This window comes from Monodelphis domestica, chromosome 1 (assembly GCF_027887165.1).
Source record: "Monodelphis domestica isolate mMonDom1 chromosome 1, mMonDom1.pri, whole genome shotgun sequence".
NCBI lineage: Eukaryota > Metazoa > Chordata > Mammalia > Didelphimorphia > Didelphidae > Monodelphis > Monodelphis domestica.
In genome coordinates this window covers 565,653,637-565,667,894 of record NC_077227.1, presented here as the reverse complement: position 1 = coordinate 565,667,894, position 14,258 = coordinate 565,653,637, and the positions used below count along the sequence as shown (strand labels likewise).

At 35.4% G+C, this 14,258-nt stretch overlaps 1 protein-coding gene across 4 annotated transcripts in view; it reads right to left on the bottom strand.

Annotated features, from left to right (window-relative positions):
- Window positions 1-1,065: 1,065 nt before the first annotated feature.
- The window catches only part of MCPH1 (microcephalin 1), a 337,814-nt gene continuing 324,621 nt past the window's right edge, over window positions 1,066-14,258 (bottom strand). For all 4 annotated transcript variants that reach the window (XM_007476232.3, XM_056813405.1, XM_056813404.1 and 1 more), the window contains one exon: window positions 1,066-1,225. In XM_007476232.3, the coding sequence (XP_007476294.2) occupies window positions 1,173-1,225 (53 nt within the window). In that variant the 3' untranslated portion in view covers window positions 1,066-1,172. The remainder of the gene's footprint in view (window positions 1,226-14,258) is intronic.

The window sequence follows — 14,258 nt, the reverse complement described above, 5'->3', positions numbered from 1 at the left end:
TAATGTTCTTCTAATTGTTCAAGTCTAGTTTTAGTTGTGTGGAAAGTGTTTTGTAGTTGTGTTCATATAGATCCTGTGTTTGTCTCGGGAGATAGATTCCTAAGTATTTTATTTTGTCTAAGGTGATTTTGAATGGGATTTCTCTTTATAGTTCTTGCTGCTGAGCATGTTGGAATTATATAGAAATGTTGATGACTTATGTGGGTTTATTTTGTATCCTGCAACTTTTCTAAAGTTGTTGATTATTTCGATTAGCTTTTTGGTTGAATCTCTAGGATTCTTTAAGTAGACCATCATGTCATCTGCAAAGAGCGATAATTTGGTCTCCTCCTTGCCTATTTTAATGCCTTCAATTTCTTTTTCTTCTCTAATTGCTACTGCTAGTGTTTCTAATACAATGTCAAATAATAGAGGTGATAATGGGCATCCTTGTTTCACTCCTGATCTTAATGGGTGATATTAGTTGATGGTTTTAGATATATACTGTTTATTATTTTTAGGAATGACCCTTCTATTCCTATGCTTTCTAGTGTTTTTAGTAGGAATGGGTGTTGTATTTTATCAAAGGCTTTTTCTGCATCTATTGAGATAATCATGTAGTTCTTGTTGGTTTGCTTGTTGATGTGGTCAATTAATGGTGGATGACCCTTCTGATCACTTGCTGGAGTCTTTTTGCTAGTATCCTATTTAAGATTTTTGCATCTATACTTTTTTTTTAAATAAGTTGTTGGATTAAGTGACTTTTAGGGTCACTTCTGCCTCTAGATTTATAATCCTAAATCATGAATGGTTTACAGTCTTCTTCGATGAACAGAATTCTTATATTTAGTTTCTATAACCCTCTACCCTATGAAATAGTCAGCCAGTAAACATTTTATCAAGCACCTACTATGTGCCAGGCATTGTGCTAAGTGCCTTGGCAATATACCAGCCCATGATTTCGATTTAGTAATCTAATCTCATGTACAAAATTCAGGGAATCACCAAGTTACATTTTGTTGTTTGTTTATGAGGACAAGAACATACAATAAATAGCAAGGTGAAGACATACAAAACTATGTATCATTCATCTGTCCAATCTTTTAATTTATGATTTTATTTTACATGTAAATGGTCAAAGAAAATTTGTAAATTGTTCTGAATGGCCTTCCAAATGCTGAGTGACTTCTTCCTTATGGCATTAGGTAGTTTTCACAGGGACAGATCTTATGTTGAGTGATTGAATCTGAAGAAGAAGAAGAGAAGTTAATTATTCAGGATGGTCACACAGTAAAAAGTCTGGTACCCAGAAAGATATCTTTTTTTATTTAACAAAGTAAATACTTCTAATTCTAAAAAAAAAGAAAATCATGGTGTAGCAGCTAGAGAACTAGACAGGATCAGAAATGTGAGTCCTGGTCTCTATTTTGCCCATAAACAGCTGCATGCACAGGGTGCCCAGTGAGAAGGAGCTCAATCATTATATGTTGAGTAGATGATTGTAAACTCTGTCTCTGTAAAAGCATGGAGAGATCTCCAAGGCCTCTTTTTAGCAAGGTTGTTTTCTTTTCTTTTTCTTTCTTTTTTAAACCCTTACTTTTCATCTCAGAATCAATACTCTGTAGTAATTAAAGGAAGACGAGTGGTAAGGGCTAGGCATTGGGGTGTTAAGTGCTTTGCTCAGGGTCACAAAACCAGGAAGTTTCTGAGGCCAGATCTGAACACAGGACTTCCCATCTCTAGGTCTGAATCTCAATCCACTGAGCCACCTAGATGCCCCCAGAAAGGTTTTTTAAAACTTCATTCCTTTCTGCTCTGGAATTTTCTGACCTAAAGTCCTATCTAGCCATAATGTTTAATGACTTCACGAAAATATTTAAAGAGGAGATTCTGGGTCTAGTATTGAGATGTTATCATAGCTCAACAAGTGCTCTATCACATTGCTCATACATACTGAGGCTGCAGTACACCAAAATCCCAAGCTCTTTTTCAGAGAAATTGTCATCTTCATATACATCCTCATCTTATACTAATGAATTGAATTTTTAAACCCAAGTATAAAATATTAAATTTATAATTATTAGATTTCATTTTATAAGATGTAGACTAATATTCTACTTTTTAAGATTTTAAAAAATATAACCGCCCACTAATGTGTTAGATATCCTTCTAGCCTTGGATCATTTGAAAATTTGATAAATTTATCTTTCCAAGTCTGACAAAAAAAAAAAAGTTAGAGCATAAGATCAAGCATAGATCTCTATAGCACAACACTGGAGACTTCCTTCTAAATTGGCATGGAACTATTAATGACTATTATTTGCATCCAATTATTCAACTGGTTCCAAATCCACTGACTGCACTAGTCTACATTTTTATGCTTCCCCCCGATAACAATGTAAGACTTGGCAAATACTTTGCTAAAATCTAGAAAATCTTTATCAATAGCATTCCTTGATCTAATAGTCTAGAAATGCTACCCTCTATGCCCCCCCCCCAAAAAAAAGAAAAAGAAGGTTAATCTGCCATGGCCTGTTCTTGATGAAACCATGCTGAATTTGTGTGATTAAGGTTTTATCCCCTAGATGTTTATTAACCATCTCTTTAAAAAAAGGGATGGGACCTAATTCTGTGATTTCACAGGAAAAGCATCTCCGAAATACAGAATTTCCTCTACTAATACAGTTTATACTTTCCCTGTGGCTTACAGAGTTAAAAGAGTCATCCAGAGCACTAAGAAATTAAGTGATTTGTCTAGGGTCACAAAGTATATGTCAGAGATGGGACGCAAACCCAGATATTCTATTTTGAGGCCAGTGTTCTAACCATTACTGCCTTCATAATGTTATGTTTTTAAAAAATTGATCTAGAAATTTTTGCTAGGACTTAAAAACAAGCTCACTGGCCTCTAGTTTATAGGCTCCAGTGACTTTTTTTTTTTTGTGGTAAACTGGGACATTCTGCAGTGTTTTGAAAACTCTTGTCCATGGTCTTTCAGAGATCACCAATAGTCATTTAGCTTCCACATCTGCTAGTTCCTTCAGTTCTCTAGGTATTGAAATCCTAGGTATGTCCAACTGTTCTCTGCTTCTCTGTTACAAAATCTATGAACAAATGGTCACTTCTGTCAAGATTCCTATCACATTATATAGTTCATTTAGGTCTATTTACTTGAACTTGCCAAAATCTCTTACTATCTTCTCAGAGGAAACAGAAACAAAGTAAGAATTACTGTGATGCTAATCATTCTGAGCATGTCATACCTTTTTTAAAAATCTTCCTCTTTCTCATAATAACTAAAAAATTTCATTTGTATCCTTATGTTTCCTCCTCAATCTTAGGTTATTCTGAGTGAGATAGGGCCAATATCTACCAGGGTTCCCCTCCTCCACCTGCTTTTCTATAAAAGAAGACAAAAGTTTTTCCTGGGACCTCATTAGGCCCTGCCTCTCTTGGTAAATGTTTATGGTCATAGAGAGGGCATAAAAAGTTCCCCCCATGTGGAGTCAGAGACCCTCCAATTTAGTAGTTGTCTGAAGATAATATGAAAGACCAAAGCCTGCTCTGCAGCACAGACATGTTTCTATAAGGAGACAAGGGGACACATCTATTGACAGTGACATTGTATCTTTCTGGATACATATCCTAGCTTTATTAGGGCTAAGTAAACTTCCTTTTTTTGCTAACTGTTCAGTGATTTATGTAATCAGCTAATTTTGTTCCAACATCAAAACTGTAAAAAGAATCCAAGTCCAAGGCCTATCCCACAACATTGAGCTTTAATGCTCCTGATATTTTTAAAGGGCCACATATTTGTTGATCTTGTTTCTGTATTCTATTTATGTCTTTTAAAAATAGAAGTTGGTTGATTAGTTCCTTTTGCAGTTATATGTCTCTTTAAACAATACCCCTTTTTCTTCATTATGGGAATTATTTCTCTTTGTGTAATCAGAATTTAATTCTAGAAATATTTACATCTCTTCTGGGCTTATTTTCCATGAAGAATTTTGGGGCATGGGATTCTACTTGTCCTTTCACTGAACCCTTTGAATGCTGTGCTCCTCAAATTTAGAATGTCAGTAAAACTATACCAGCTTTTCTCTTCTACTCTATCACATATCCTGTGATGAAATGGTCACTCTTCCCAAGATTCCTGTCATTTCTATCCCAGCAGCCAGTTCCTTCAAGTTTGTAAAAGTCAGATTCAGTAGAGGATTTCCTTTTTTGGGGGAATCCTTATACATTTGAAGGATGAGATTATTATTAAATCTAGAAATTATGAACTGTTCTGACTCTGGAAGATTCTGTAGGTCTCTGGAGATGTCTGTAAAACCAAAATCTTCTATTACTACTATATCATGCCTTTCTACCACATTTGTGATTGGCTTCTAAGGTGATTTGCAGTATAAGCCAGTAACGGTATCAGTTCTATTCTTGACTTTATTTTTACTCCAAGTCCTCTCCAGAAGATTTTCTCCTTTGGTTCCTGGATTTTCTCACATCAATTAATAAATAAAAAAAATATTTATTAAGCACCTATGCTTAGTGCTGGAGATAGGACTACAAGGAATGGAACATTTCTTCCTTTTATGAAACTCATGAGATCATCTATTCCTACCTGCAAGATGCTAATATCACAGATATTATAGAAATAGATACTGAATATAGAGAACAAATAAAAATACAAAGTCACATGAATGTCTTTTTACTATATAAACCAATTCTCTCTTTATTCCCTTCCCATACCCTTGATCCTATATTTTTGAATAATGAAAGCCATACTGCAGTCATAGTTTCACCCCACAAAGTGTCACTTAAACCCATGAGATCAAAATGAGTCATTATGCTAGGTTCTCTAGTGAACATTATTACCTATTAGGCAAGTGAGAAGCAAATACTAAAATAGATTGTTGGCACTAACCACAGAGTGTGAAATGTTACTAAGAAAATTAATGCCAAATTGCTAGTAGGTGGCATAGTAGAATACTAGTTTGGTGTCATAAAGACCCAAGTTCAAATCTGACCTTAGCCACTAGCTTTGTGACACTGGGCAAGTCACTTAACTACTGTCTGCTTCTGGTTCCTCATCTGTAAAATGGAGATAATAAGAGTGCTTACATCTCAGGGTTGTTATGAAGGCTAAATGAGATGATATTTGTAGTATTTAGCAAGTGCTTAGCAGAGTTGGCCCTTAATAAGTTCTTGTTCCCTTCTTTTCTTCTCTCTCTCTTTTACTTCCCCACTTCAATCCCAAGAAAGACAGAATAAACCAACTCAATTCGATAAGACATGAAAGAATCACTGTGGTGTGTGATGGAATAGAAGTAGCCCTGGGTGTGATACATAAAGAAAATGAAAGACTTATGAGGATTACTAAAAGACAATTGCCCTTGATTTCATTAACAGCATAATATATGCAAGATAAAAATTGACATATTGGTAGGCTGAGACCTTAAAATTTAAGTTACACTTTAGTGTTCTACCTCCCAAGTACCTGAAGAGATCTGAGAAAATACAGCCCACAGATGTTGTTGGGGCAAGGGCAATAAAAGCCATCATTCTTTTTCAGGCTTTTCTAGACAGAACATTATTTAACAATTGTATAGAACAGAACAACATAGTTTTGGGGGAGACACATTACAATTTCTTAAGCATATTCCATTTGAGAAAGTAGAGTTCTGGGTTTATGTGACTATCTAAAAAGGTATGATGTGGGCTAAGAATTAAAACAGAATTCTGAGTACAAGTTCTATGATTACTGAATTGAAAGATTCAAAGAAGAGAACAGAGGAATATTCAGAATTTGGAGAAGTGCTGAAAAGAAGAGTACTGATGGAAGATCTGATCTTGGTCTTGCTTATGTAACTTCTGGTACAGCCTGGCTCTCTGAAAGAAGCCAGCTTCACAGTCATCGGCTAAGGAGGCTGACTGAGAAGAGTTGTATAGGATTATTACTCACAGCACTCTTGGCAATGACTGAAGTGTCTGAAAGGACTGGTAAACAGAGAGACAGCCCTTCATGCAGTGGGGAGGATTAATATATAACATGGATACTGAGTGGGGGGTTAGGTGACTCTGGATATATTATTATATTGCTGAAGGCCAGTTAGGGTAGCGGAGATAACCACTGGGATGTAGGTGAGCCATAACGCTTGTCAGGGATTAGCTGAACTGGCAGTAAAACAGTCTAGTAGAAAGCAGTACTTACTAGCTCTGGGTACCTAGGCAAGTCACTTAACCACTCTCTCCCTCAGTTTCTTCACCCAGAAGTGGGGAGGATAATAGCACCTACCTTCCAGAGTGGCTATGAAGATCAAATGAGATAATACTTATGAAGTACTTACTATAGTGCCTGGCACATAGCAGGTGCTTACTAAATGTTTATTCCATTCTATTCCAACACAGTGCCATTACCAGAAGACACTAGCAGTTTTGGAATAGTGGAAGTATAAATCTCTCCATGTTTGTTGTCTCTCCATGTTTTTGTTCTGGTTATATATGCTCCCTGTGTATGTCTCTTAATTTAAGTACTCTGAGAACATGTTTTCCATGTGTATGCCACATGCATGATCTCAATAGAGATTAATTTGTCCTCCTGAGGGTGCATGTATTTGTGGGAAGAAAAGCAAAAGGGTTTAGAGTAATGTTCTTTTATTATTTTAAGACTATGTTATTTTATTTGATTGAGAACTATGTGTATTTCTGGCTAATTTGAAAAAGTAAACACCCAGGTAGGGTCTTGTAAGCAATAATTTGGAGAGGATTTTGACTCATGAAGTATCTATGTAGGACCATAACTGGGATATTGGGAAGAGACCATAGATATCACATAAAATTATACACACCACACAAGAACTAGAAATAAGTGCTTGTTTCCAATCAGTTGACTTGAGATAGAAAACTCATTGTGTACATTTTGCTACTGAGTTGAGTCACTATCACTAGAGCATGCTAGTCTCTAGTGAAAGGCAATGTGACTGTCCAGAAGTAGAGTATAATTTTTAAGAAACTCTTACCTTTTGTATTAGAATCAATGTTAAGTATCAGTTTCAAGGCAGAAGAACAATAAGGGCTACATAATTAGGGTTGACCCAGAGTCTAAGAAGTATCTGAGTCCAGATTTGAACCCAGGACTTCCCATCTCCAGACCTGGCTTTCTATCCATTCAGCCACTTACCTGCCCCTAGAAGTAGATGATAAATTACAAAATAAGAAGTTAAGATATGAAAGAGAATGACCAAAATATTTTGGGGCTGGGGCAGATAAAATTTAGGGAAACAGGCCACATGATTATAGAATTTCCGATCTGGAAGGGGTCCCAGTGACCACCTGGTCCAACAGATAAAAGACCAAGAATCCCCTCTACAGTGTAAAGGACAAGTAGTCATCCATGAAGACCTCCAAGGAATGGAAACCCATCACTATTTGAAGTAGTCCATTTCTACTTTTGACTTGTTGTAATAAGTTTTTTCTTATGTTAAGTCTAAATCTGTCTCTAAAATTTCTACATATTATTCTTCAGTTGGCCTATTGGGAACAAGAAAAATGAGTTAATTCCTCCAGCACATGACGTCTCTTCATATGATTGAAGTCAATTATGAAATCCTTGTTTAATTTTTTTTCTAAACATGTTTAGTTCCTTCAATTGATTCTGATATCACATGAAATTGAGGCCCTTTATCATCTTAAGTGCTCTCCTCTGGATGTTCTCCCAATAATCAACAGCTTTTCTACAATGTGCTTCCTAGAGCAAAATATAATATTCCAGATGCAATTCAGCTTTGACAGTGGGGCCATTTCTTCCTCATTCTTGGAAGCTAATGCAGCTTAAAACAATATAAGTCTTTTTGGCTGCTTTATAGAACTGTTGACTCATGTTGAGTTTACAAGTGCACCAGAACTTTCAAGGTAGTTAAAGTGATGAAAGTAAAGATATAAGGAAGTAAAGATAATTATCTGGGAAAAACTGAGGTGATGAGAAGAACCAGGAAAGAAAAGCCATGTTTATAATCCAGTCATATGGGTTATGGAGAATCTTACAGAATGTGGTTTTGATGACATGACCAACTAGAGGTTAACAGAATATATTAATAACATTGTTAATATTTTATACCAGTATTAACTGTATAAAAGTTATAAAATACATATACATAAATTGTATACAAGTGTAAACTTCAGAGTTTATAATAATAATGTGGTTTCAAGATTTGAGAGAGGAATGAAACTGTATTTGTGATTCACTTTTACTCTGTGAAAGACTGTTGGGTAAAGGGATAATATAAAATATGAGCCTAAATGCTACCCAGCTCAGAGCATCTTTGCATCTCAGTGAACAGATGTAGCTATTCAACTGAGAGGACAAGTTCCATTGGGCAGAGCAAAAGTGGAGATTGCCATTAGCACCAGGAATGCAATGATTTTACTTAAGAGTCAGGAATTCCTCTGGAGGAAACCGTTCTCTCCTCAAATCCCTAACTGATAAACACCCCAATCAACCTCCCCAACCCTTCTTTGATTGAACTCTCCTGGGGAATTCTTAAGGGTGGGAAGAGGGAAAATAACTGTTTATACTCACCACTGCTAAGAAGATCTATGGCCACCTCTTTAAATGATAAAGCAATTAGGGACCTTCCACTTCCTTCTCTCTTCAAACAAATTGACTTTTTGTTCATAACAAAAACCAGGCCCTAAAGGACTTCTATCCTGGAGCCCTGCTTTCCAGATTTGGAACTGTATAATTTGAAACAGTATTTCAGATCAGCTCCTCCACAGTTTTCTCAACAATCATTGGCCATCACCCAGAATGGAAGCTCCTTTAGAGCATTGTTTCTTAACAAATGCTCACTCATTCATTCATATGCCCGGATTCCTCATATTCTTGAACTTCAACAACCTTAATATCTTTGCAAAGAGTGAACAGACTAACTAAAAAAAAATACCCTTAAGCGAGAAAAAGATACTGAAGTTTACTGGGGGTGGGCGGGAGTGAGGACAAAAGTTGAAGATCCTTCTGCTGTGTAGAGTCCTACCTAAGATCTACTCCCTCTGCCTAAGAACCAGGGCATCACACCATGTCTTCTAGCATATGATCTCATGACCCAATACATACAAGCAATAAACAAACACAAGTGTGAGAACAAAGGGTCATTTGACAGCTCAAGGATGGCGAAAAGCTAAAGCAACTGTGTCTAGGATCCACCATAGCTCAAAATTCCTGACTGTAAACACAAATTTGATAAATGATTTTTATCCAAGTTTTCTTGGCATCTGAAGATAACCACATCCACAAATTCCACTGTCAGATAACATGAATAATCCTTAAACACCCAATAAAATGTAAATGTAAGGACAGATGTTAGAGTAGTGCCAATAATATATGGCTGGAAAAGAGAGCAACAGTAAACTGAACTATATAGGAGCAACTCCTAAAAAAATAAAAAAAAATTTTTTTTGTCAGATCTTGGCACACATGGTAGTAGGAATTTATTGCCTCTGTTTCTATGTGGTCTTCTGTTTTGGACATACACCTAGGAGCCCACTGGCATTTAGCCTTTTTTATAGTATGGTGGACAAGTCATCTTACTTGGCTATATCTGTTTTCCATTTGTTAAATGGACTTAGGAGTATTTTCATAAAGTGTTTAGGAATACTATGATGAAAGTTCTTGGAATGTAAGGTAATATTGTTATTTTGGTTTCATGTTCACCAAAAAATCATAAATCTGAGAGTTTGAAGAGTTTAGAGATCATCTAACCCAGGCTCTCTCTCAGTAGAAGAAGCCCATCTTTGATGATCTTCTGTCCTGCTTGAAAGTCATAGGAAGTGACAGTTAACAAGCACTTATTATGGACCAGTGCACCAAAAAATGTTCACTGAGCATACAAAGAAAGGCAAGACATAATCCATGTCCTCAAACAAGCTCAGATTCTAATGGAGAAAATATGCAATATATATATATATATATATATACATGAAATGTTGTATAAATGGAAAGTAATATTAGTGAACTTACTAACTAAAACAATTCATTATTGAATGGCTGAGACTATTAAAACGTTTTCTCTTATATAGATCTCTTTTACCTTTCCATCTATATTTCTCCTAATTCTGCCCTCTGGGGCTAAGTAGAAGAAGTCTAATCCCACTTGTGGGTAAAATGGCAATGTTGGACTTGAAGTCAAGAAGACCCGTGTTCAAATTTCCACTGATAATTATTAACTTCATGACAATGAGCAAGTCATGGAATTTCTTGGAGTTTATTTTTTTTTTTTAATCTGTAAAATGGGGTTAGTAATATCCCTAGTGCCTATAGGTTTGCTTAAAAAACTGGGAAATATTTTAAGTATTATATCAGTGTAACGTATTATCAGCCCTATATATGCTATCCCAAGGTCTTAGGGTTGGGTTAAGCTATCAAAGCTTAGTGTGACACACTAAATGTGTTTCTAATATAGTGGGACACTCTCTCTAGCCTTTCAGATGGTTGAAGAGTGTTGACATGTTCTCTCTAAATATTTTTTCTCTAGGATAGTCCTATCTTTTCCTTAATTCTTCTTTTTCTTCTACTATTACTCAACATGCCTCCTTCCACCTTAACTATTTTTAATTTTGCCCACCAATTTCAGTTCATTTTGAGCTTTAGGACACCCCAAACGTTTTTATAGCTTTGTGCTGTTTTTTTTTTAATATTCAGTCTCCATTTCCTGTCTTTTATTTCTAAGTTGGTTGTTAAATAATTATCTGTGCAAGTACATTGTTTCTTTAGTTAATTCCTCTTTTTGTGTCTTCAGTCTTTCATTCTAGAGATATTATACATATCTTCTTGGTTGACTTGACCTGAAAAAATTTTAGAAAATGGGTTCCTAGCTTTCCTTCTTCTAAAACCTTTGAAATGACTTCATCTAATATCTCTGGCACATGTTATATCATGCCTGGATTTCCTCTTTTCCTCTATAAGACAGAATTGTAATTTCCTCCAAATTCTCATCATTGCTAGCCCATTAACTAGATTCTTCTTTTTGAAAATTGCAACTAGAATAGAAGTTCTCCAAGTGATTTCTTCCATTTTATGAAAGATGATATGTTCATTAAACAAATCAAGAAATTATTAGCAATTTTGTTTTTGGAAGGGGTGGCTCCAAGTGATGTCTGGATAACTGGAATTCCCCTTTATTACTATGCATCATGCATTTGTGCCAGGTTTGTGATCTGTTTCCTGAATTCTTCATCTATTTCCTATTTTTCCAGCTGGTCTGTATAATATTTAAATGTCTACATTCAGTTTCTGGTTCTGTTTACCATCCCTCAAATGGTCTCTACTACATTTCTCTTGCTGATTTCTAGATTTCCTTAAATGTGTATATGTTCTAATAAGAACTAGTTTTTCTTGTTTCACCCTTTTACCTGTGCCAATTCTTTTGAACAAACCATATTTTAACAGAGGCAAATTTCCTTATTTGCCTTCAGCAGAAGCACATGCTTATACTCCTACATACCTCTTTCTCTATTCTTGGCTCATTTGTTCCCTAATTACCTTTTTCTGAGCCATGTGCTGCCTGACTGTCCTCAAAAGCCTCCTCACTCAAGGCCTCTCAAACAGTTCCCTGAGGCCTGCATGTATACCTCAAATGGAAGCTGGATAAGCATTTCTCTTCCTCTTCTTTTGATATATGTATTTAATATGTGCATATATACACATTTAATATTTTAGGGGGCAAACTATCACAAGCACTGAAATATTCTCAGAAAATGCCTTTTTTACACTATGAGAGTGAGGTAGCAGTCTGGAGAAAATAATATGGGAAATAATGAACTAGTCCAAATTCTTCCTTTTTTTGAGTAGAATAATAGGTCCTCAGGAAGTGAGTCGGCTTGTCCTTGGTCACACACAAGTAGTTAGTGGCTGTCATTATGATGTGGAAAGTGAGAAGAGAAGGTAAAAAGAGAAGTGATATTGGTGGACTGTGGTAGGAAAGATACTCTGAATTTAGAAAGCAGTAATAGAAACTGAATCTATACATACTGCCATTATTGAAACAGGATATAATTATGAACTGTCTGTGAGAATCTGTGCCATCATACTGAGTTCTTTCAAACAAGAGAGCATTCAGAATTATTTAACAAAGAAAGAGAAGGAACCTAAAACATTAAGTGCTTCTAATACCACAAAGTAAACTAAGGAAAGAACTAGAAGAATTAGCTAGGATGAGGCTGAATACCCTGAGGAATAATACTGGTTGAATAAATTTGTCTTAACTGGTACTTAGAGTAATTGATTTCCTCTTAAAATATTAGTGAATTCATTGAAACTTACTAGCTTCTGAGCTACTCATCAAAGATAAAAATAAATGAGTCCACTTTAATTATGATCTTGTCTACATTTCTTGGTTTCTGCTTTGGTGGGTTAGCAGTAGAAAGGACAAAATAAAACCAACCAAATAAAATAGCAAACACAAAATGCTTTGCAAATTTTAAAGTACTATGTACATGGGGAGACATTCAAGGTATAAGTAATGGAAAAAGCAATGAAGTCAGAGTAGAACTGTGTGACATTTTACCTGTCCAGTTCTCAGTTTCCTCTTTTGTTAAGGAGGGATAACCACTGCTCCATTTCTTGTCATGAGGTTATTATAAAGAATGCATTATGTAAACCTTAAAGTGCTATCGAAATAAGAGCTGCTATTATTACTTCTAAAGTAGTGAATGTTAAAGCCTAGAGTTTTTAGTTTTAGGCAAACAACTTAGTATCTCTCTAATGGGCATTTTTTCTTTCCTGTTGACTTTTAGAATACCTCATCATTGATGTTGGCACAAGTTAAGAAAAACATTTGGTTCATAAATTTTTCCTTTGTGCTTCTAGACCGGGTGCTGTCAAAAGTAGAGCATACTTTGTATTGCAATAAACAATGTTCACTGTTTCTAAGATGTTTTCTAATGGCAGGATAATGATTAAAATGTATCAAGAAAAATCCAGAAGATACTTTTTTTTTTCTAAATTAAAAACATTTTAATGTAAAAAATCCCTGAGGAAAAAAATCTTAAAAATAAACAGAAATAACCATAATCATTGGATTTGAGAATCAAAAAAATGTGCTGTTTTAACTTACTAGCAATTAGGAAATACCTGCTAGGTTCATTACAGGTCAAGCTTGAACCCTTGTCTCTGACAGAGAAGATCAGGACATCACACATATGCTCTGTTGACCTGCTTTAGTCCATATTATTTGGCATTTTTTGGGGTTTTAAGGTTAGGTTAGCAAGGTGGGGAGGGGGTGAGGCAGAAGAAAAGACTTTCCATTTCACTGGGAATGACTATTTATTAGTGTGGATCCTAATCATCAGAATGGAAAAATTCTAAGAATAGGGTCACAAAAAAGAAATGCAAAGCAATTAAAGTGAAATTGAATGAATGGGAGTTCACTTATTAAAAATACCAAAGAGACATTGATCTCATCAAAATGAAATGGTCTTTGTCAAACAAGATCCTAAGCAATATATACTTCATTTTTTGTTCTCAGGTTTTCTTCTATTACTGATGAATTAAGCAAAGTTACAGGAGAGAAATAATCATTTAATAGCATTGTTTTATAATTTTTAAATGTAACTTGGAGTTGCATTTACCACCATTAAGTTGTTTATCATTTGAAACAAATAATTTTGCTCTAAAATCTTATTAAAATGCATTCAGGACATTGATTTTTCATATGCAGCCTATATTCTTACATCCCTGGGCAGAAGTTCATATCCATTGAGCTGTCTGAATGGCCTTGATTCCTTCCAAAACAAAGGAATCAAGATTTTGCCTTTTAGTATGTCTGATCCTATAGACAAACAAAAATTAAACTGATAGTTTAACCAAATTTCATGAAAACATTACTTTGAACTTATTAGAAATATAAGGTGATTTCATGAATTGCTTTATATTTTCTACTCCACACCCTCCACCTGTAATTGCAAGAAAAGAAAAGGCTGTAGGAATAGGCAAGGATACATCTATAGACATCATTTATCTGTCATGCAATTGCAATGTGCTAGCAACTCAGTATTGTGTGAGATAAATATTTAGGGGACCTCTAACTCAGTCTGTCCCAGCACAACCAATTTCAGTGCCTACCTCCAAGTTCAATGTTGCCATGGAGTCAGACAGCATGACAGCACAATGGTTGAAAGCCATTGACCTATGGAAGAATTGGGGAGGAGCTAAGGGTTGAAAAGCCAGCTTGAGACTTGAGGATCTCTCTGGTTCCAGACTAGTCTCTGAGTCAACTCTCTGTTAACTA